The 25047-nt window shown below is 40.9% G+C and overlaps 1 protein-coding gene across 3 annotated transcripts in view; it reads right to left on the bottom strand.

Moving 5' to 3' along the window:
• Nucleotides 1-5984: 5984 nt before the first annotated feature.
• Nucleotides 5985-25047, bottom strand: part of runx2b (RUNX family transcription factor 2b) — a 54006-nt gene continuing 34943 nt past the window's right edge. For 2 of the 3 annotated variants that reach the window (XM_042503360.1, XM_042503361.1), the window contains 3 exons: nucleotides 16685-16852; nucleotides 12588-12749; nucleotides 5985-7315 (listed from right to left, as the gene is read on the bottom strand). In XM_042503360.1, the coding sequence (XP_042359294.1) occupies nucleotides 6837-7315; nucleotides 12588-12749; nucleotides 16685-16852 (809 nt within the window). In that variant the 3' untranslated portion in view covers nucleotides 5985-6836. The remainder of the gene's footprint in view (nucleotides 7316-12587; nucleotides 12750-16684; nucleotides 16853-25047) is intronic. The other variant, XM_042503362.1, reaches the window with a different exon arrangement.

Genomic DNA, 25047 nt, shown 5'->3' with positions numbered 1-25047 from the left:
ATAGGTTTTATCCTGCCTCTGGTGTTTCTTCCCTAATGTTAGCATTTCCTCAGTTCCAGGTTTAGAAGTAATCTTATTTAATTATTGTTTTGTCTTGTCTTGTATGAAATGTGCTATACAAATAAAGTCTGATTGATTGACTATTTATTTAAACCTTTTAGTGTGTTTTATTGTTTTACTATAAGGAATATTATTTTATTTTATTATTTCATTATTTTTTAACATTTTTATCTATTATTATTTGCTCTGTTATCCTCATATTTACCTTCTACTATTAAGAGTATTTTATTTATTTATTATACTTATCATTAATATCATATTTATGAGTTTTATGTTATGTTGTTATGTTGTGCTTTACTTTTTTTTGCCGTGCAGGAATGCCTTCCATTTTTGGACAACGCGTGTCAGAAAAGCCTTTGAGACAGATTAAAGCGCCACATTTATGCACTTAAGTTTCTATGTCTTTTCAGCTTTATTTCCGTTTTAAAACATTCATTAGAAAAGTAATAAAATGTAAAAAGTTACATTAATTGGATGAAGTAATTAAAATATCTACAAAACTTATTACATTTTTAACAGCATAACTAGTAATTGGTAATCTATTACATTTCAAAAGTAACCTTCTCAACACTGCCACTAACAAAATAAATTTGGCCACATGCAGCCTGCCTTTGGCTGTGTGGAGCTGGTATGGGTGGGCCCCTCACCCCGGTCCCTGAGGTTAAATTTTTAAAAAAAAAGCCACTAGAGTGCGCCAAAGTACACAGTTATTGTTGACTCAGTTTGAAACCCTCCTGGAGCCGAAACGGGAGGGGGGGGGGGTGGTCACTCAATTACAATCAGATCACATTAAGATCAGATTTTGCGTGTTTTTATGGTGGGCATGTTTCTGGAGCGTCTTCCTCTGAGACGCTGAGGTGGCCCGACGCCACCGGATCAGATCAGATGACATCAGATTAGAAAGGTTCAGGGAGGTCGCTCCCATTCGACAGCCGAGGCCCAAACTGGAGAGCTCCCGGAGTTTATCTCAGGGACTAAATGAGAAATCAAGATGCATGGATTCCTGCAGAACACACACACACACACACACACACACTGAGCCCTGTTAGTGTAGACGGAAACATAGACAGAGATATACAGCTCTGAGTGGTATGGGACCCTTGAGGATCACTTCCCGCCTGAGCTGCTCCTCTGAAACCTTTGTAGGGGTCAAGTAAACAGTTTGTATGGGCTGTCAGCTGTGTGTGTGTGTGTGTGTGTGTGTGCATCTGATTGGAGTGGTTTTATCTCCTCATAAACTCCTGTTTGTGCTCCTCACTGCTGGTTGCATAATATAAAGAGGAGAGTGCTGCCTGCTGAAAGACTGCTCACGACCTGGTGCAAAAATCAGGCGCACATCATCGCTGGCATCAAAAACTCAGAACTCCTAAAATGAGTCTGTCTGAGCTCTGCTGTCTCTCCCGTGCATGCAGGACATTATGCTAATTTCTCCGGGTGTCTGGGTCCCGTTGCTCCTCCGGAGTTCATTACTATAATTGCTAGACATGGCTGAGAACGCTGCGAACGTGAACCTGAAACCAGCGGGAGCTTTTTCCACGCAATCTATATTCAGGGAAATCCCGAGAATGTTCCCAATCTGAACCTTAAAAAAACACATGGGATGGTGCAGCTCGCCTTCTCTTCTTCTTCTCTCTGTTTCTCGAGTGTGTGTGTGCGCACACTTAGATTGGCTCTATTATGTCTTGGAATAATGTAAAACAGCTTCCCCGGGTCTCCCTGTCTCTGTTCCTGTCTCCGTCTCTCTGGTTTCTCAGCGTACCTTTGAAATGCAGCCATGGCAGTGGCGGTGGCAGCAGTAGTCTGGCCCCTGAAGCGCCTCGGTCCCCCGTCCAAAGACAATGTTGGTGCAGACGGAGCGGCAGACCAGAGATGACACCGCGCAACACGCTCGGAGATCTGCTTGTTAACTGTTTCACAAAAGATTTAAACGAGTGATGACACGGCGAAATGTTCTTGGAGAATGAGAGCGAGCTCGGCGGCGGGCCTTGAGAATTAAACGGACGTTCAGCAGACGGGGAAAATCGAATTTAAAGGCCCAGAAAATGCTGTGGATGATTTCTAGAAACACACAAAAACCTGAAAGGTCCTCAGCAGCAGCTCATCTGGTAGAACGTGTACGAGCTCAACTAAAAGTCCATTAATTTTCGATGAGAACTTCGGCTGTATTTGCAAAACTTCTGTCCGAAGTTTGCCACAAATACGTTGAAAAATTTTGCAGCAGATTTCGGGGAACAGGAAGTTTGCTTAAAACCGCATTGGCTAAGAGAGTGTTTTAGTGTTTGCACCGGAGGTTTCCACATCACACCTGTGTGAGTTACAAACAAAACCACGATTGGCTTATTGTGACATCACAAAATCTCAGACGAACATCGCCTGGACGTCAAAAAAAAAATACAGTCCGACAATAAAACGAAACACGCATGATGATATGTTGCAATGGTGATGCCTTATAGTTTGCCTACATGAAATAAAACATAAAAAATGTAATTATTCCATGATTATTTTACGTAATTATTCTCTTAAGGTCCAGATCCTCCGCGGTTTCTCCTGTGTGAGGGAGCTATGTGACATTTATTTGTTCCACTGAAGACGGCAAAAAGTTAAAATATTTTAACCTTGAACAGCTTTACAGTCTATCGTTACCATTGCAGATATTCTCTGCCAGCTTCTCCTCGTTTTATCGTCTTGTTTTCATCCAGTAAAATGACATCCGCTTTAAAGTAAACAAAGAAACAAAGAAACTTCCCCTTCCAGCACATGGACGTGAAAACAGCCGTCTCCGGTCGAACTGTGCACACACATCATTCATTAAGTTACAAAAAGCAAAACATATTTTTGAGCGGAGGGGGATTTAAAACGAAAATTCAGCAGACATGAAAATCAAAAACACGATGTGACCCGTTATTTCAGTGCAAAGAGGAGATTAAGAGGGAAAATTAAGTTACAAAATTCCTATTTTATTCTTAAAATAAACAAAATGTACAATCACAATGCCAATTTCACTCACTGTTGTCAGGTCTGTTTGTCCCTTAAAAAAAAAAAAAAAACTCACTTGATGTTTTATGAAACGTACCAGCAAAAACACCTAATGGAGCCTCCATTAGTTTCAGTTTCCTGACAAGTGTTCATGAGAGAAGAAGCATCACAAAAGACATAACAAGTAAACTTTACATACGAGCAGAGTAAAGTAATGGATCCTGGATATCATACATGTTGATCATTAAATAATACAAGGTGACGCAACATTGAACCGAAGCAAAGAATGAAAAAAAAACAACACAAACAAAAGCCGATGAGGACAAAACGGGATGTCAGTGCTGCTTTGGTGTGTAAACAGATTTTCAAAAAAAGACCGTTTCCTGTTCAGAAAGAAAGAAGCAGATGAAATAAATTCCCACAGATGTGCTCGGTTTTTATGTAACTTTGAATAAATTTGTAATTGGGGAAAAAAGCTATAAAATCACAACAATCTAAAAGGTTTTTATTTGCTTTCTTATGTTACACTGTAACAGCGAAAAGACTTTTCGTTTGGGCCGAGGCAGACGAGGAAATGTACTGTGACATGTTCAATTCCATTAAGTGAGTTCAGAACATCCTCTGCAGAGACGGCGAGAGAGGCACTGCGTGCAAACCTTCAATGAAAAGCTTGAAGTCTGATCCTTGGACCGGCCCGTGTTTTTCTCAGCTTTTTCAAATTGGGTTATTATATTACCTACATGCACTGAATATCATATTGTATGAAAGCAAGAAAAATGCTTTTTTCAAACAAATACCAACTGCCTCGTGAGATCAGATTCAACTCCAATGTAAATGGCTTGTTTGGCCAAGTGTTATCCATTCTGAGTGTGTGTGTGTGTATGTGTGTGTGTGTGTGTGTGTGTGTGTGTGTGTGTGTGACTCCAGTGGCGTTATATCTGCACTGAGGACCAAAACCACGAGCCCTGCTGGCAGCCTGCCGCAAGTGCTGCTAGAAATAAAACAAGAAATAAGTGCTTTATGAAACAAACATACACAAGTCTCCCATATTTTTTGGTTACCAGTTTTGCTGCCAGCAGCTGCGTCCAATCACCTCGGTTTTTTTTTTTTGCACTCTTGCCTCCAACACTTCTTTTTAAAGCTCACGTAGTCATTTCAAATTGGAAAATATCAGACCTCCCGTCACACCGGTGCCACGGAGTGATTTTGGGTTGAGACGCCAGTACGTGAGGACGCTACAAATCTGTTCTCCAAAGCAAAGAAAAAAAGGAAAAGAAAAGGAAAATAAATAAAAGCAGGAATGTCACAGTCTCTTCTGTCTTTAACTGTGATGTTTTTCTTTCAGTCTCAGAGACTGAAAGAGGAAAAAGCAAAGAAACAAACATAAAAACTGTACCTGTGTGTGTCTCACACACACCCAGACAAACTTTTTCAAAGCTATCTTTAGCACATGGTGTGAAGGCGAGGGATGGGCTTTAAAACCACCGTCCGAATTTCAGAACTCGCAAAAATAATAAAAATCTAAGGTTAGAATAGGAATGTGAATCGGCCGATAACTGAGAACAAGTGCAATTTAAAATTCAATTATTGTTAATTGAGGCCTTCCTCAATGAACTTATTAACCCTTTGAAACCTCAAACAACATTAATATTCCTGTGCTGCTTTCAGACACCTTTGACAAATATTAAAACCTTTGAACCCTGAGCAAATCTCTTTCAAAAACATCGATAAAAAGAAGGAATATTCAGCAAATTGCAAGAAATTGGTAAATTTAAAAAATGTAGGGAAAATGTCTCTGGGAAAAAAAACTGATCATAATCACATTTAATATATCATAGAATAAATATAAATATTTAAGCATTTTTCAGCACTTTTTTTTTCGAACTCCTTTTTCCTTAATTGATTAATTTTCAGGTAATTTCCTCGTAATTCTTTTAAAAAATTTAAATTCTTAATTTTTAATTTCTTTATTTCTTTTTGAAGAAATCAGGCCAATTTGCTCAGGTTTCACAGGGTTAACGGAGGCAGAGGTCTACGCGCCAACTGAATATATTGCATCATTTATTTTGCCGTATTTTATTACATATTAGCGAAGTGGTCCGTTTCACTGCCATCTAAATTTCTGTGTCGTCTCCTAAAGTCGATCCTGCTCTAACTACGCTACACTGCCCCCACGATCTCAGGTGGTGCTGCTCAGGTTCGTCCGTATCGGCAAGTTTTCAGAAAACGTACACAAATACGGACGAAGTGAATGCAGCGTACATACGGAAACCTCCATCTATCTTTGTGTCGGTACGAAATGTTGAGCGTAAATGAGCCAAAAGTCTCATCATAAACAGAGAGTGAGAACAGCGGCACCAGAAGTGCTGACAGAAGAAAAACGCTCGCAGCTCTACAACAAAATAAGATTTCACCTTTTTTAAATAGCGAAAAAAAAAGTCGTGTGTACATTTGGAAGGGGTGGCAGTGATTACTTTACATGCTGAACGACATCCAGATGAGTACTCGAGTACTCGTGCCCATCCCTAATGAAGCTGTAACAGACTTGGCATGTGTTCCCTATAATCTTGACAGCCAGACTGGAAATAAAAATACGTAGATTTACAAAATCTGTGACAGATCATCCAGAGATTATTCCAGTCCTGAGGAGTTCACGTATCATAAAATAACCTTAAAGTCCGACCTGCCGCTGCGGCGTGCGCCACAAGGCGTGGCAACGCCAAACTCATCTTTGGGCTGCATGTCAGTTCGTGTATAAATGTACCATTTCTTTTTTGGACGAGAAAAATACACATGTATCTTTGTGCATGTCAGACGAGACAAACTAAAAGAAATCAAGCAGAATTTCCCCCAACGCATAATTATTTTTCCTCATTGAAGCTCTCATTCGTGGTGTGTTGCCAAGAGGCACAATACAAGTTATTGCTCAATAAATACCAAAGGTTTAATTCCAGGCCAAATGTGTGTCAACGCCTCGCGAGGATGTCGGGCTCTTAACGCGAGGAGCAGTAAAACTGAAAGTTACACCAGAAGAAACATGTTGCAATACTCTTTGGAAATTACATTTCATATTCGAAACGATTTAAATCTTTGGGTACGACAAAAACAATTAAACCTCTCACTCTTTTTTTAAATTACCTATCAAAAAACAAAACATTTTAACTTAGTCATATAGATGCATCAAAAATATTCAGATTACACTTCTTTGACTCAAGTTTCAAATACAATACATAATTTATGGCTTTATAAGTTAAAACTAAGAAAACGCCTCAATCTACACCAACGTTTCACCCACAATATACAAGTTAAATTAATCGGTTTAAAGCAAATTTACTGTCCATACCACTTAAGGTAACATATGTGTTACTCTCATCACTTGCTACTCAGTGCCTAACTTGCATCTTGATATTGTCGTAGTACAAAAACATGCTCAGCAAAAAGCCTTATTGAAATACAAACACTATACAAAAGAGGCAGTCTTTTACAAATATTGTTGAAGCATCCCTTAGCTTGTGGATTATAATAAAACTGAAATATAGTCTCATCCACTGGGCCTAGTAAACCGAAAAATGGTCTTTCTCGTTATTGCTGTGAGAATGACTCCCTTTGTAGTGCCTTGGTCAAAACACATTCCAGGAAGACGAGTCCATACAAGTCTTTGTTTTTTTTTATCTCAACTTTAATTTCCAAGTAAATCGTAGAGATGAGAGCTCCAAAATCCCCTTTTCAATTTAAAAAAAAAAAAAAAGGTTTTGTGCTTTCAAACCATGACATCAGTTGACTTCCCCTTCGCTTTTTCTTCAATATGGCCTCCAGACAGCTTCATCCATGCGGCCTCCGGTGTTGAGAACGGTCGGGGAGTTACTGTGGCTCCCGTCGCCGTCCACCCCTCCCTCCGTCTGGCTGGGCAGGTTGGGGTTCACCAGGGAGGTGCCCGTGGAGGCGCTAGTGCAAGGCGGGATCATGCGGGAGGGCGAGCGATCCCCGCCGGGAACCATGGAGAACTGGTACGAGCCGGACGAAGCGCCGTAGTAGAGATACGGCGTGCTGCTGGTCTGGAAGGGTCCGCTCTGGCTCTGGGTGGAGCCCGGGTACGGAGGGGGCAGGTAGGTGTGGTAGTGGGCGCTGCCCAGCGACATGGCGGAGGTGACGGGCGGCGTGTAGGTGAAGGTGGCCGGGTAGTGCATCCGAGGGCTGGAGAAACGGCTCTCTGTGAGGGAGGAGAGGCCCGGGAACTGACGCTCGAACTGACCGGGGAACGGGCTCAGATCAGAAGTACCTACGGACACACAGAGACGTTCACATGTTCAGGATCCAACGACACGGCAGGAAATATCACGCAGGCCTCAATAATCACCAGCAGAGCTGAAAACTTCTGATCGGGTGATCGATTATTGATCAATATACTCTTGTGCTTAAAACGTAGCTTTTTTTACACCACCTGACTGAAAATGTTGTTTTTTTGCTTTTTTTGTAATTTTTAGTAGTGATTATCTTTTAAATTTTAAAATCATGAAGTAATTCATTTTTTATCCTCTATATATTTTATTGTGCTGATTCAGGTAATCTAGAGATAACGCACAGACACTCCCCCCATTGACCGATCGAATTTCAGTCGATCAAGTTTTTCTTTGGTTGATTAGCGCCTTAATTACCAGTTTGTCAGTTTTGATTATATTTAATGTGGCTTTGGACCCTTAAACTATTTATCACTTTGTCTTGTCGTGAAACTGAATTTAACAGATAAGTCCCCGGAGGACAGAAACGGTAGTAAATTCAGTTGGATGTAATCAGATATGTCGTTCAGATATGTGTATTAACTAAATCAGGAAAGACTCTGGCTGATGTGGGCTCTGTTATGGAACGGCATCCGTCTATAAATATTGTTATATTCATCAACTTGTGTTTTTTTCACGTAAACTCTTGATAAAGTTAACAAACACATCCCACACATGCATATTCCTTTATGTGTTTACGCCTCTGCATATTTATGTTTCTGTGTGTGTGTGTGTGTGTTGGCGCATGTGTATCTGTATAACTGTTTATGCATACAAATGTGTGTGTGCATACGGTGTGTGTGTGTGTGTGTGTGTGTGTGTGGGTGGGGGGGGCGCGTATGTGTGTGAATACTGTATGCACATAAAAAAGCAGTTGGGATGAATCAGGAGCTGCACATGTGGAAACACTTTGAGCAGAAACAGTTTCCATGAGATCCATAATGAGGCAGGGCTGAGCTCTGATGTGGCTCCTCTCCTCGCCTCCCATCGGCTCCAGCGTGTGTGTGTACGTGTGCGCGCGCACGAGAGAGCGAGAGAGACAGAGAGCGAGAGAGAGAGCCGAGAAGGAGCTGCTCCATCTCACCCTTCGTTCCTCTCTTTGCTTCATCCCTTAAAAAATACCCCAAAACCACTAACTGGCTGCGGCGAGCTTCTCGCTGGGCGCAGAGTTTAAGGAGAATAGGAGGTCCTCCCCCTCTCGCGCTCCCTCCCTCCCTCCCGTCTCCTCTCAGTGGTTTAGTCCAGCCATGGCGCTCTTATCATAAATCACCAGGCGTCTTCCGTGTCACCATGTCTGCTGCGAGAGGACAAGGGGTGGCGGGAAGAGGAGGGGGGGACGCAGTGTTTATGTGCAGGGAGGAATTGTGAAGTCGGGTTTGTCGCTAGCGTCAGATAGCATATGCTGCCAATTAAGGCCTTTAAACTTCCTCTTTCCACAAGATCTGTTTGATTCTAATAGAAATAGTAGGTGATTGTCTCCGCTGTGGAGGAGCAGTGTGATCTCAGACGTGACCGGCGCTGTTCAATAAAGTCCTGACTCCTGCTTTTAACATTTGGACCTGTTTTAGTGCTCAAAGGGGCCCTGTGATGATGAGCCAGTTCGAGCTTTATTCGTTTAAATGAAACCAAAGTGGAACAATGTCTAAATATTTGGAGGGACTTTGCAAACTCTAGAGCATCACTTCCGAATTTGGTGTTTTACTTCCAACTTTTGCAACAACTTCAACATGTCACAGGGTTCCCACGTTCATGGAAAACCTGGAAAAGTTCATAATTGCATTTTCCAGGCCTGAAGAAGTCATAGAATTAATAAAAATCATCGAAATTTTCCAGGGCAGCCCAATAAAAGTCAGAGATTCTAATCATCAGTAGGAAACCCCTCAGTCGTCTGATATTTGCTTTAAACCGAGCGGTTGTGTTTTTGTTTTTGTTTGTTTGTTTTGCGAGTCCATGTGCTGTGCAGTGTACTTCTTGGGATGTTTTGGTCCCCAGATTTTGCTGCAGCGTGAACGCTCTTGATCGTCACGCTACTCTTTGATTCAAGCAGCTGTGTTTGAAGCAGCACGGAAGAGACTCTCGACACGCAGAGAGAGAAGCTGCTCTTCTGCTTAGTCGTGCTGAATTTACAGCTCACAGCAACTTAATATGAGACAGACTCCGGCAAAAACGTTGCACATTTGCAATCTGTCCTTAGCACTGTTAGCTCATTTACTACGTGAATGCTACTGTCACACTGAACGTCCTGCTGTGCCTCTTACAAACTTTAAAACTTTATCTGTAAAAAACCCTGAATCTTCGAATATTCGTATTAAACAGCAAAACCGATGTGATTGACATAATGCTGAGTCGGGTACAGCCCTGGAATTTTGTTGTGTTTGATGAAACTGTTACCGTAATTTTCCGTCAGCCCCACATAATGTAACAATAACGTCAAGCGTACTCTCCCAAGCTGGCGACGTACTATAACTCTCTTATGTGTCTTTCGTCAATGTGTGACGTTCTGTTTACCATCAGGTTTCGGCATTTTCTCCATCTCTCCCTCCATATCCACGTTTCCATCAAAGGTTTTCGGTTTAGTACCTCTGGAACCAAAAGTATCACCTATGAACGTGTACCTAGACCCTAGATCTGTTCAGCGTTTCCACCGCAGACAGTACTTTTACATGTGGGCGGGGCTGTTGTCACTCGCTGTCACTCACATTTATCGTTCACAGAACAGGGCTGCATCACGACATTTTCAGAACAAAAAAGAGCAGGCTGGAGTGAGGGTCTCTCTCTCTGGGATATTTATTAATAGCGGGTTTGTGCATTAAAACAGATGGAGCGGTCAGAGTTGTCATGTTGAAATTTAAGGTGTGTTGATGGATTCATGTCATCAGGTCATATAGTAACATTACAAGGAAATGTTCTATGTTAAAATCTGCCGCTTGTTGGCACAGTGAATTATATCAGTTTTTTCTCAGTCTACAGTTGCTGCAAGAGGCTGCAAAACAGCATTTTAGTTTATAGTTATAGTTTACTACTGTATGAAAAACTTGAACAGCAGCCGTGAGCACTGAGTGTGTCTGCAGTGTTACTAGCTCCAATTTTTAGCATCGGATCTGTGTGCTGGGTACCCCAAACAGAGGGGTGATGAAAAATGGACACGGTCCCACTTTAATACTCATTTGCACTGTTAAATTTGTATTGTTTTTATTCTTGCTTAGTCTTAGATTCTATTGTTTTATGTCATTGTATTTGTTGCACTGCACTGCTGCTTTAATCGTGACCTCAGTCGTTGGTTTCATTCCCTCTCATGTATCACATTGTACCTTCTAAAGGTACCATCCGCAACTTTTCACAATGGAAGCACACAAAAAAGCAAACTGAACTGAAACCACCTGCAGGTGGAAACGCCCCACATGCAAGCTGAAATGATGTTTGAATAAAATTTTAAAAAACGCCCCGCAACTAGTGCTAGGAAAAAATAAATAAATCATGGAATAGTTTTGAAATTTTGTTCGTGACAATGTGTGGGAACCCTGATTTCAACATGTGAGCTGGATTGTGTGAAGGTGTGTGCGAGGCAGGGCGGGACTGTTTGCGTTGGAGCATCCATATCAGCTTCTGCTTGTACTTGTCGGTATGTTCTGTGGCTGGATACTGTTACAGAGCAGCCTGGCGAGGTGTCAACATGATCTCCAGAGATCTGAGGGCCTTAGTCACATCACTTAGAGGGCATTAAGTGCTCGAGGTGTGCGAGTGGGTGAAGGCGGCAGGCGAGGTTCGGGGCCCGCGTTCATGCGTGCGCTCGCACATGCACGTGTGTGTCACTTTGAGAACAAAGCCCTGACGCTGGTGAGATGAAAGCTGAAGGGGGAGACCAAACTAATCAAAGCTGACAAGGCAGCTGGCTGGATTTTAAACCCTCTCTAATGCAGAGTCACACGGCCTGCGTCGCGTAATCACTCACCCTCGCTCCGGGCACACACACACACGCGCACACACGCGCACACACACACACACACACACACACACACACACACACACACACACACACACACACACACACACACACACACACACACACACACACACACACACACACACACACAGGAGGGCGTAGCACAAGAAAACAGAGGGAAAAAAAAGTAGGGCAGAAAAAAACCTCTCATGGCAGCGAGTCAAACAGGTGTACGGGGGAGAAACTTGTCTGGCGGCATGTTGGGAGTTTAAAGGAGCTTTCACATTGGGGGAAAAACAGAGACAAATTGGAACACAGATGCCGCCGCTACGGCAAACAGACTGGCTAATGCAATTACCCAGAATGCCTTGTGAGAGTAGTGTATTGCTATAAAGACACTTTATTTGTCAGTCATGAGCCTGTTATTATCCCTGGGCCTGTTATTACCCATACTCCTCTGGGATCAAAGGCTTGGAGTAGAGAAGAAAAACGGAAACAATCGTCACTGTCACTGACTACATGCAGCTCGCCATGCTATATTAGAAAAATAGTAGCACATCCAGTACTGTGCAAAAGCCACCTTAAACTTTGTTATTTTAGTAAGATTATAATGATCATACATGTTCATGTCTCAGTAGTCTCTGAAATACAACCACAGCATACAGGAAATATGTATGCAGCATTAAAAACGCAAATATTTCAGAATAAAACAGCTTCAACAGGCTAAAGTTGAAAGTATTTAGTGTGACCTCCCTTTTCACTTAGCATGTCTTAAACTCTCTTGGGCAGAAAATGTGAGATTTGAAAAAATTAATCTTCTGGTGTATTTACAGCATGCTAGTCAAAACATTTCCAAAGATCAATATCGATTGATCTAACTTCTGTTATGGTTGCACAATTCCATGTTTCACACTAAATATTGACTTCAGTTTTAATTTTGTTCTAACTTTTTTGGTGTTTTAATGCATTATAAATGTTTATTAATAAAAAAAAACACACCCTAATAAATACATAAATAAAAATAAAATAAATAATCAAAACAACAAAAAAAATAATAAAATAAAAATAAAAAATAAAATAAATAAGTATCCTCATTACTACTTTGCTAAAAACAACAAATCTATGGTGGGTTGAGACTTTTGCAGAGTACTGTAGATTATTTTTGTAATCTTTGAGTGTGTGTATGTACGTCTGTCTTTCTCTCTCCTCTTCCCTCATTATATCGAATAAGAAAGCGTTTAATCTGGATAATTTATGGCAAATTAGGGAGTACTGGTGGGACAATGAGATTATTTAGGTGGTTTCACACAGTGGCGGAGCAGTGGTTCTACCTGGCAATCGTCTAGGCACGTCACTGATGGCAGGCAGGCCCGTGCCTCGGCTGGAGGAGAGGGGGGTGGTGGAGTGGACTGAGGGGGACGCCATGGGACTCAGGTAGGACGGGTACGTCTGTTCATAGGACCAGGGAGGAGAGGACTGGGACTGACGAGGGTCTGATGGGGAGAAGGAAAGTGAGGAAAGGAAAAAAAAGCAAGGGGAGAAAAAATAGCCCAGAAAGACATACAAAGAGAAAAAAACAGACAGGAAAAGAAAGAAAGAATAATTACTAGTGGCCAATCTGCTGGTTTAAATGTGCTATATTTTGGTATAATGGGCATCAAATTAAAATAACATTCTCAACAACTGTAGACATTATTAGTGTCTGTTTCTGTGTCCTTAGATTTAGAGGTAAGTATCAGTTGGCCGTGTTATGCAACATCCTCCATAATGACACATCTAATGTTTACCTTCGTAGAGAAGATCTTCCTGTTTGCCTTATAAAACATTGTGCTTGCAGCTGAGGCACAGAGAGCCTTGCTGGCACACACCCAGGGCGTAAACACACCAGCACACAACCAAGAAAATAAGCACTGCACACACTTTACTGTGTGTGTCTGTGCTGCAAAAGTATTGTAGAGCGTGAAACTTGGTCGATATTGCACTGTATGTGGGCTATTTTTATGAGTTTTAATGAGATAATATAATCAAATGATTCACAACCAGGGCAGCTGCCAGGGAACGTACAGAAAGACTGAGAAAGACTCGCTCAACTAATTTAAACAAGTAAAATATTACTAAAGATTTGATTAAAAAAAAAAAAAAATACTGAGTTAGCTGTAATTCCTGAACGTCCGTGAAAAGTTATTAGCAAACCGAGAGATCAAATGTTAAAAAGTTAACATTGAAAGTAATGGAAAAACTGTTGAAATAGTTAGCTTAAAGATATAGATTAAACAGCTCAAGTTGTCAAGCAAAAGTAAAAGATAAACAAGTGAAAAAGTTAAAAAGAATGGCTAAATTAGTAAAACAGTTAGCTGAAAGTAACAGGCAAACTGTTAAAAATAGTTATCTAAAAGTAACAGAAAAACAGGTGAAATTGTTAGCTAAAATAATGGCTAAACAGTCGAAATAGTTAATGTTAGCTAAAAATAACGGATAAAGAGTCGAAATAGTTAACGTTAGCCGAAAAAAACAGATAATGAGTCAAAATAGTTAACGTTAGCTGAAAATAACGGATAAATAGCTGAAATAGTTAGCTTTAGCTAAAAAAGAAAAAAAGGCTAAACAGTTGAAATAGTTAACGTTAGCTAAAAGTAACAGATAAACACTTTAAATAGTTAACATTAGCTAAAAATAACGGCTAAGCCTGTAATAGTTAGCTTTAAGTAATGGAAAAACAGGTGAAATAACTAAAGTGAGACAAACAAAGTTAAAATAGCTGAAAATAAATAATAAAAGGTTGAAATAATGAGCTAAAAGAAGACTAATGGTTAAACTGGTAATAGCTAAAGTAAAGGCTAAACAGTTGAAATAGTTAACGTCAGCTAAAAATAACAGATAAACAGGTAAAAAAGTTAGCTTAAAGTGATGGAGAAACAGGTGAAATAGCTAAAAGCAGGATAAACAGTAAAAATAGCTTAAAATAATGCATAATCAGTTAAATTGTTTGATAAAAGTAATGTATTAACAGTTGAAATAGTTGGAAGTAATGGATAAAAAGGTGAAATAAAAGTAATGGATAAACAGGCTAAAATTAACAGAGGAAATAACTACAAGTAACAGATAAAAACTTGAAATGGCAAAAAGTAACAGACAAACAGCTGAAATAAAAGGAATGGATAAATTGGCCACATAATAAAAGTGATAAACACATGGTGAAATTAACTAAAAGTACTGACTAATGGTTAAACATCCAGCAACCACACCCAGACAAACATGACAAACTGACCTCATTAACAGTTAAATTGAATGAAAACATTGATATTCACTTTTTATAAGCCTTTTTAAATAATATCCAGAGTAAAATCAATTTAAACAAACGTTTGGTACATGACAGATGTGGTGCTGATGAAGGGTTAGGCCTACTTAAGTTCATGTGACAGGCCTGTTGGGGTTCGTCAGACAAAAAAGTTGGGATCCTTCGCTCTAATTCAAGCAGTACTTGAGTTTTACGTTCTACTTGAGAAGTAGTTTGCTCACAAGCAATTAATGTCCAGTCCAGTGAATAATCCTCCCTGCTCTCTTCCACACTGCCACGCTGTTTAACCATCCCTCAAACGATCCTCTAAGTAACACCACAGCGCCATGCCAGAGAGTAACGAAGAGCTAAATGACGACCTGTGACGAGCCTCCGCAGGTGTGGGTGATCAGGTAGCAGCCATCGCAACCGTGAGAGATGGTGTTACCTTCTAGGATGCAGATTGATGGAGTGACGGAGCAGAGAAAGACAGACGATCTCAGAGGCAATGTAACATATTCTGTGGTCCCACGGGACAGGCACATGGCTCCAGTTAGGGTTTGATATTTCACGTTACATATAGTAAATGTGAGTCAGCCTGCTGGCTCATGCAGTGACACCCTATAAGACATTGCTCAGATGTGTGGTGCATGTTAAAGGAGGTTACCTACTTCAGAAATTGATGTTTTATCTGGATTTTTTTGGCAGTTTGGGTTTAAAATACAATGCAAAAAAAGTATCTTATCTTTCAATACGAACACAAAATGCAAGGCTAGGTAATCTGTCTGAAATAATATTTTTAAGAATATTTTCTGTAAATGTAAAAATCACAATATAGCCAAAGTACAATGCCAAACTGTTGTGCATTACATAAAACAAACCTCTCATCACATGCAAAGCTAAAAAAATGTAATGACTCATTCTGTTACGTTTTAACCCTTTGTCCCCTGCAACAGAAATGGTCTGACGGTTCCTTCTTTGGTATATTTCTGATGTCATTTCTTTGAGTATCTTCAAATGCTTCATATCCCGTTAAAGCCGTACAACCTAAGCTAAAAAGTTATTCAAGTCAATAAACCATAATAATATATAAAAGGTTTGAAATTGTGTTATCCAAAAATCTCATGGTTATTCATTGGATTTTTTCAAAATGTTTCTAAATGTAGAGACATAAACTTTGTCTTACCACTGGATAAGTTATTTTAACTATGTATTGTATTGTTTAGTTTTTCAGATATGCAGATTTTTATGAGGCGTGACGGATTCATCATTCATTCCTTTAGCGCCACCATGCAATTTCCCGTGGTTTTGCACCACACATAGCATAGCGCAAAAATGTCATTACAAGCGTGTAACATGATGATATGCAAGACAGAAGCCTTGGCTTTCTACTGAAAAAAGACTTATTGTTTTATGGTTTTTATTTTAGATCCACAGAAAGAGTAAAAAAAAAAGACTTCTCGCAGCCGTTACAGGGAATACGGGCCCAATTATGATGAAATACCATGTTTGCATGGCGCGTAAGGTAATGAAACGTAACATCATGACGTAATTACAGGGAAGACAAAAACCTAGCTGTCTGAAATGAATGAATGCTTTAGCTTTTATGGTTTTTATTTTAGATCGATTTAAACAAAATCATGCAAACAGCAATATCCCGCAGCTGTCCATGGCACGTCTGTTTCAATTTAAATTTTCTTAAAATTGTTTCTAACTGGCCATAGATCGTGTCATAATAAAAGTCCATATATGGTGAATAATTGCCAAGCTTTAAATTAAATGTGTATCCATGGGACCAGGCCATAAAAAAATAGAAAAAAATGATTGGTTAAAGCCTAAAATTATTTATAATCTGGATAAAAAAAGCTTTCACTGTTGACTGCAGGGAAATGAGGTATCATTTCACTGTATGACACCTCTAAGAGGGGACACACACTTTGAAAAACACTTGTGATGCTAATTACCTGTAACGGTAAATAAACAGGTTTTGTATTTTAAACTCATTTTAGTAACATGAGACTTGAAGCTCTGTCCACTTTTGACCATGAGGATCTTTCACAGGGGGTCAGAGGTCGAGATCAGCTACATGACGCTGCTCTATGACACTTCAGGAGGGTGGAGTCTCTGTGATGATGTAAGCGGGGGGCTCACCTGTTATCTGCGTCTGTCCCTGCGGGTTGAAGGAGTTGGCCCCTGCGTTGAGAGGTGGCCGGGGGCCTTGAGTGGGAACGGCCACCCTCACCCTCATCCTCTCCAGCTCACTGAGGCGGTCTGAGAAGAGACCGGTCTTAGGAGGGTCCTCCAGTTTCTGACGATGTCCTGTGGACACAAAAATGTTTCTTTTATTGGTGAGGAGGATTCAGGCTGCAGTGAAAAAAAATAATTATTTGCTGACAGTGTTTATTACTGCTGTGATGTTGCATGCAAACCATATTATCATCGATGTTTGATGAAAGACACAGACGCCGCTCAGCTCTGTACGATGTATGATTTGTTTGTTTGTCCTCTTGGCATGCAGTCTGACAGTTAATCTCCATAATGTACATTTCAGTGACTCAGTCCCTCTGTGTGCCATGCCTAGCTTGGTAAATATAGTTTGTGCTCGTAAACAAAGAGGAGCTAAAGAGAAGCATTTGGGAGAGGGATGCTACATCCTGCTAATTAACACAGACTTATGCAATTATCTCGCATCACCTCCCATGAGAGAAAAAAAGAGCAAAGACGGGTGAAAGGAGTGAGAAGCATGTATGTTTAACCTGAGGCTTCTTCCTCAGGTAAACACGAGCTCTCACGCCATCGCCCCATTATCCCCACAGGAGTCGTAACTTATGCCAAATAGAGTATATTATATCTTTCCCTGCATTCCTCTGCCAATACTTTTACACTCTTTATATCCCTGATTTTGCTCTCATCACTCTCTCAGGCTGCTAACTCTAAACCCTTTCGATATACAAACACAGCGCACGCACGCTGCAAACACATCCATCGTGCTCACAGTGTGTCACTTGCTCTGCCTGAGCCATCTCGATCCCAGCAGCCTCATCTGCCCTGCAGTGGGAACCACAGCAAAACCTGCCCAGAGGCCCAGGTGTAGACCAGTTTAGAAAAGGTGGAGCCGAGAGAGAGGCCTGTGCACACACAGTCTTTTTTATCACTGACACAGGTTTGTGTCAGTGCGTCTGTCTGGTCTCGCACCAGCTCTCCTGTAAAGGCGGTAAAGTAAATATCAAACAGAGGAGAGTAGAAACTCCTGCTGTGCTTGGCCGAGCTCCAGTTGGCTCAGGCAGAAACAACGAGCTACTTCAGAATCCTGCCCAACCTGCCTGCTGCCTGGCTGGGAACAAAGGCCTGGCACTACCCCTGCAGGACTGGCTGGGTGTTATGGAGGGAGATGATCAGAAAAATGGTCATTACAACGATCAAAGACCGCAGAAAATTGCCTCACCGGGGGTCCTTACGGACTATTAGTCTAACATGTGCTGTAATGACCCCCCGGCTCAGGAGCTTTGTTGCATGACATCTCCACCTTCCTCTCAACCTGAGACACTTAACCAGCTTTGTCTGGGGGCCACATTTGTAAATAACAGGAGGCCAGGGGCCAGTCGCAGCAGCCCCAAACATATTTCTGAGATTTTAGGACATTTCTAGGATTTTAGGACCTTCCTAGGATTTTAGGACATTTCTTGGATTTTAGGACATTTCAAGGATTTCAGTGGAGGGCACCACTCCACTGACTCCACTGGCACCTTTTTTGATAAACAAGCTCTATTTTGATGCTGTTTTTTGCACTCTGGCACCTTATGTATAGTAAAAGTACAAAAAAAATTCCCAGTGCAAATCACTCTATCTTTACTGTGAATTAGAAAAAGGTTGGGGGGCCACCCAGCATCCTACTGGGGGTCAGATTTGACCTGTAGGGCGTAATTTCAGTGTCTCTGCTTTAGCCCCTTTGAAACTGCCTGTTCAGAGCGGGAATATTGTGCTGTCACTTTGCCTTGTCTTTCTGTATAAAAGGTACAATCACTCAATTTATGACAGCCTTTAAGCCTTTAACCTTTAAGCCGCCATAGAAGGCAGTAACTACACCAAAACAATGTCTGTACAATTTAGGACAGCCGGCAGTATAGATGTGACCTTTTGACAATGTTTTTGTGCGACCAGGGTCAGAAATTAACGCACATGCAGGTAAATTTTTCTGTCTGGAGAGTAAATCTCAGAGTCTGTCTGTCACAATGGCGGGTAAATGTTAATGTACCAAAACAGATACGTCATTTAAAAAAATATGCGGAGAGTTTCTATGATGTTTCGGTGTCTTTGGGATCGCACTGTTGTCTGTTTGACACTCACAGCAACAGGGTCTTCATGTTGCATTCAAGTACACCTCGTAACCTGTGAAATCTACATTGTTTTGTACAGCAAACAATGTGGACGCTGACTATGATGCATTCAAGTGCACTTTGCAAACTCAGTAAACGACCCAAACAGCCTAACGGTTGTATAAAAGGGAAAGCATATTACATTACATTTTTTTAAATCCCATTTAGCTCTACACAGAAAGATGTTCAAAATTCAATTTAAAATCAAATCAAGATACCAACATGCTTTCCAAAATTATTAACTGGAGAGGCATGATGTTCCCATCGTTGCCTAAAGGCTGAGGCATAAAGAGGGGACTTAATAGCGGCATTATAGCTCGATCTCAGTGAAAAAAGTGTCCTCCTCTCTGAGGATTTCATGTCATTCTCACCGTCAAATAAATACCAAATGACAACAAAATAATATTTTAAAGACTGCCTCCTCCTCTGTGTAGCATTTTTCCACTACTGCAATTCTGAAAAAAAAATATTTCAGCCACAGAAATGCTTTTATAAACCATCCGGCTCTTCACAACAAATTAATTTATTCTGGAACAACTGTTTGGAATTCGACTCTGCAATGTCTTGGCGGGAGTGAAAATGCAGCCAGTGACAGTCAGACAGACCATGATCTTTATTACGATGACGTTACCGGACTGGCATCATTATCCAGTTCAGAATAAACAGACATCATCCGCTTCTTCACATAGCTGCTCTGGTACGCGAGTAATATCGGCTACTTGAAAACCTCAGCTTATTGAAGTTTTTTTTTTTTTTTCGCTTTATAACATAATTCATGGCCATATTTCATTAATAATATTTCTCCGTCGTTCCTGCGGATAATTTGTGCCTCTCGCTGGCATTCCTCGTCTCTCTGTGCAAGCTGTGCCCAGTCAATCATAGCGTTTCCATTTTCAACAGACCGAATTTCTATTCTAAAAAAGCCTCGGGACACAGTGCGGGCTTTGTGCACAGGCCGTCTCCTAGTGATGGGAATAAATAGCAATGGGAGACCGAGAGAGATGAGGGGAGACAGAGGGGGACAGACACGAGAGGGAGGAGGCACATGGAGACGAAGAGACCCTGATGACCAGTAAATTAAGAGCACTGGATGGGTCTGAACCAGTGAGGAGACGCAGAGTGCTGAGCAGAGCGAATGGTGAAACAGTTAGAGACGGTTTAGAATTTCGACATCTTTGAGGAAGATCCCAAAATACAGACAGATATTTACATGTATATTTAAGGAGATAAAGATCTGCAGAGCAAGCCAGCTCTGTCACTGCAAGCTTTAACGTCTCAGCTTCCACCCTGGAATATATTGTCAAAAAAACCTACGAATGCATCCCAATTTAAAGGAAACCAATGTATATTTTCAACTTATAGGAATGCAGCATGTCAACCACCACATTAAGGTCCAATTTACACTCCAAACAGCCAGACCTCAAGTCCATTAGTTTAGCCTGCCTTGACAGTAAATACAGTTCTTCATGAGTTAATTACACCTTTTAGTCGACAACTGTTGCCAAACACAAGACGTCTCAGCTGTTTTATCGGAACCCTAGCAGGGCGGAGGAATGAGCCGGGGGTATTTAAAGGAGCGGGAAAGGCGGATGATTTCACTGCCGTAGGGAAAGTCCCTGAGATTCCCATCATCCCTGTGAAAACAGCGGAGATTTTCGATAGCGCCTGCCACTTCCCTGCCCAGCCAGCGGCCGGAAACATGGACAGATTCAGACCAGATGTGAGCAACTTGCGCACACACACACGGAAACACACGAGAACGGACGTATGCAAGCACACGTCTGCGCATGCAATCATGCACATTTGCACACATGCATCATGCATACACCCACATAGAGTGCAAGCTCGTGCACACCCACACACACTCTAAAAAAGATTAGTAATGATTAGATAACACCTCTATAGATAGTATCTCTAATCACACAGTTGCACACTGATCCTAGAATAGTATTATTTCAGCCGTCCAAGAGACATAAGTCTGGATTCAACTGGCCCCTGCTGATCTGATAACAGTTAGTAAGAGCAAGTAGACAAACAGAATATAAGTCCTCTGTAATTAATGGCAGCATTAGATTGGATCTGAGTCTGAGCGCAGAGATCTCTGACGAATAGTGAGCTGTTGCTTCATATGTCCTGGCTGAAAAAAATCCTCAAATATCCACTTTTTTTTAAGTAGGGAAAATTTTGCTTCGGGATTTTTACACCAATTTTGTCTGGGATCAGTCTGGTTTCAACCTGGGTGTCCCGAGACCCGATAAATATCTGCAAAACCCCTTAAAGTCTAAAATTTCAAAATTCACCACCAAATCGGCCCAGCTCTCACCACAATTATAATAATAATAATAAGCAGGGACTTGATGAAATCAAACATAACTTAATAATATTAAATGTATTTAGATATTGAAACTAAAAGTACAAGTAAATTATTGAATTAAAAAAAAGCAAGCAGTCAGAATTTTGAGGATTATGACATTTACTTTTTTGTAACATAAACCACCTTAAAAATGGACGACATTAGACCTAAAGAAAAGCTTTTTTCACAACTCTAAGATTTCAAAAACAAATTCATTTTTCCTTCCCTCCCTTTCCTTCATTCATCCGTCCATCCCTTCCTCAGTTCTTTCCCTAATTTGCAGTGCATAATTAAAATGCTTTGGGTAAATGTAAAAGTATATATTAAGGAAATGCAGTGAAGCAAAAGTGAAAGTTGGCAGAAAAATAAAAACTCGGGTAAAGTACAGATACTCCAAAAAACACTTAAGTACTCTAACTAAGTATTCTGACTTCTTTACATTACACCACAGTTGTTAACCTAACCTAACCTAACGTCTCCTGGCTTAATTTTTGCTGCACAAACTGGAAAGCGGAGTCGATTCTCAGGTCTCAGCTAGGAAAAGTCCTGAGATACCTTTAAAGACCCCCCTCAATCCCGGCAACACATCAGCGATCACTACAGACACATCACTCGGAAACTCTCGTGCCTGCAGCCTGACTAAGTAACATGTGAGGAAAATGCGTAGCGCCAGAAAATCCTGAATAAATGGGATAATTTATAAATTTGGTGTCACGTCATGCCCTCTAAGCCCTTCAGGCTGGTTTATGATCACTGGGTGAGCTGGGATGAATGTATCTTTGGGGCTGATTCAGAAAAACCCCCGCGCTCGTGGAGCCTGGGTTGAATCAGCCAGTCTGTGTTTGTGTGTGTGTGTGTGTGTGTGTGTGTGTGTGTCAGTCATCTCGCAGTGGAACGGCCAGTAAAGTCGATGAATGAATGCTCCGGGTCCATATTTCACTTTTTTATTTGGAGCCCTCACAGTGGCCATGTTGTTTTTGTGCGCGGTCAGAAACAATGAATTATTTCAGGTGGCAATCTGAAACTGGCAGAGCGTGGCTCGAAAGGAAAAGCGCTGAGTGGGTGACAGCCAGGCGCCCGTCTACCATGGGGGTCTGGGATAAAGGGAGACGGGGGGGGGGCGAGAGAGAGAGAGAGAGAGAGAGAGAGAGAGGGGGGGAGGTGATGAAAAAAAGTGAAAAAAAGTGAAAAAGAGAGGAGGTGCGGGAGATGAGGGACGAGCGAAGGAGAGGAGACGGAGAGAAAAGGGGGAGCCAGGCTGTCGTGGAGCGCTGCCAGCCGTCTGTGTGGTCCATGCGTTCCAGCCTGGAGGAAGCAAGCCAGGCAAGGGAAGGGCACACACACACACACACACACACTTACACACAGACGTACACAGCAATTCCCAAAGGCGAAACATTTATTGAACACAAAAACACATTATATACACACTTGTACGATAAGTTTAAATAGCACACACAGTTTGGCTTGTGTGTGCCGCACCTCTCCGCTCACATTAAAGCGTTTTGAGTCAGACCAGAGGAGAACAAATCTGATGTTTTTTTACTGCAGCTCAGGGCCAACCACCTCTGGACCCCCTTTCATAATCTTTATCTCTCTTTATGATTCACTTTCTGCCTCCCTTTCTCACTCTCCACTCTGCTGTCTTCCTCTGCGTCTCCCCCTCCCACTGAAAGATTTTGTGTTTTGCGTTGTAAAGGCCTTGGCACCTCTTCAAGGAACTTCATAAGACATTCAACTGACTGACTGCCTCTGGAAAAGCCTGCAGTCTTTTTTTTCTCCCCTCTCTTTCCCCCCTCCCTCCCTCTTTTCATTCCTTTTCCTGCTGATGTTTGGGTGGGTTTTATTTGTCCGGCCCTCATTGTTAAAAGCTGTTTCGAGCAAGGTGTGGGTGTGTAACTGTCTGCGAGGTAGAAAAGAGTTTTGAGTCTTCTTAAAGCCTCTTTAAGTACCTTTAAGTATATTCTATTTTTGGACAAGACATGGTAATCCAGAAACATAAAGGGTCTCATATTCATGGACACAATTCAAATAAAAGTTGGCTGACATTAAATAGTGTGGTACAATGTAATTAGTATCCGTGAGGATTGCAGCATTTAGCACTGAGCATACATATCTGTTGTCTGAAACAAAGCCCAGGCCTTATGCAGCAGGTAATAGTACCCTGCCAGTGCATGTAATGGCATGTGTGTGTGATGACACTGTTCAGAGGCTTGTTGGTGTCGTCATGACAGACATGTTAATGAAAGCGTCTCACTTACTCATACTTTTTTTCCAGCCTAGCAGCACTGAAGGTTGTGAGTGTTAATGTAGTCCAGCAAACACTACTATAAGGTTGTTAAGTTATGTGGGTGTTTGTCTGAGTGCATTTTGGTGAGTGTCAGTGCTGCATCTAAAACAATGGACTATACATCATCTTGTACTCCAAATCTCACTTGTGGTGTGCCACAAGGTTCCGTTTTAGGGCCTCTACTGTTCTCTATGTGCTTCCTTTTGGGGAGATTATTCAAAAATATAATATTAAAGGAACACTTCACCTCCCAAATGATAATTTCTCTATCAATTACTCACCTTGTTTTGCATTGAATTTAGAAGATTTGTTTTTTCTTGCATGCTTGTTTTTTCTTGCATGCTTCCACGGTAAACAAATCCAGTCTTATGGTTGGTACTTCCCAAACACATGCATTTTTCCCTTAAGTGGTAACCGGCACACAGATGTGTGACTCGTCTGTTTATATGGAAGTGTTTTAAATAGTTAATTTTTAGTAAAAATGCATGCACTGCAACAAATTTTCCTGCAAAATTACTGACAGCTGTAGTTGCTAGGGCTGGGCAATATAAAGACATTATATCGTATCAAGAAATGAGACTATATATCGTCTTAGATATTGAAAATTAATATATTGTGATATTTTTACAGCACTTTGTTACATTGTGTGTTAAGGAAGTACTGACTATTTGACTGGATAGATGAGTCTTGGATTATACTGCACGAGTCGTGTGAGAGTTTCTAAACGGATGTTTTGATATACTTATGCTGTTAGTAATTGCTGACCTCTATGACTTAAATTTGTCAAGAATTTTCTCAGTTTTTGGATTCTCCATTCACAGTCGAGGCATGTGAGAAAAACATAGTTTACGTCATGAATTTAACATTACATGAGGTGAGTCATCGATATATAATTGGATATTTGGGGTGTGAAGTATCTCTTTAAGGTTCTTTTTTTATGCAGATGACATCCAACCATACGAATCACAAATTCCAGGCTGTAATAGCAATCTTTATGAAATTTATGAGCTAGTAAATGGGAATTTTCTAAAAGTTCGCAAATTGTTACGTGATTGCTTATGTTTTTAAAAGTAACAATGAAAGTTTCTTTTTTGGTGGATGGTAAATTAATCCTTTGAACCCACAACAGTTGGCGCTTTATTTCTTTCAAAACCATGGAAAAGAAGAAAATGAGCAACCAAAGAATTAATAACAAAAGCTCAGCAAGAAATTTGTAAAAAGAAAAGGAACATTTCATGAAATTTAATAAGTTTCCTAATAATCCCAATAATTCTAATGCATAATTTTAAATATGTAATTTTTTTAATTTGAGAAATTTCTTGTAATTTGTGGAACATTTCTTACCAAGTTGCTTACTGCCTTTTTTCCCATGCTTCTGAAAGAAATCACACCAATTTTCTCAGGGTAAAAATCTTAGAAAAGGAAGAAAGAGAAAAGTAATGTCGCTCCAGGTTTCAAATGTTAATATATTGCCATTTTAGTCATATTGAGATTT

This window comes from Plectropomus leopardus, chromosome 16 (assembly GCF_008729295.1).
Source record: "Plectropomus leopardus isolate mb chromosome 16, YSFRI_Pleo_2.0, whole genome shotgun sequence".
Taxonomy (NCBI): Eukaryota; Metazoa; Chordata; class Actinopteri; order Perciformes; family Serranidae; genus Plectropomus; species Plectropomus leopardus.
This window is presented reverse-complemented; position numbering and strand designations above follow the sequence as displayed.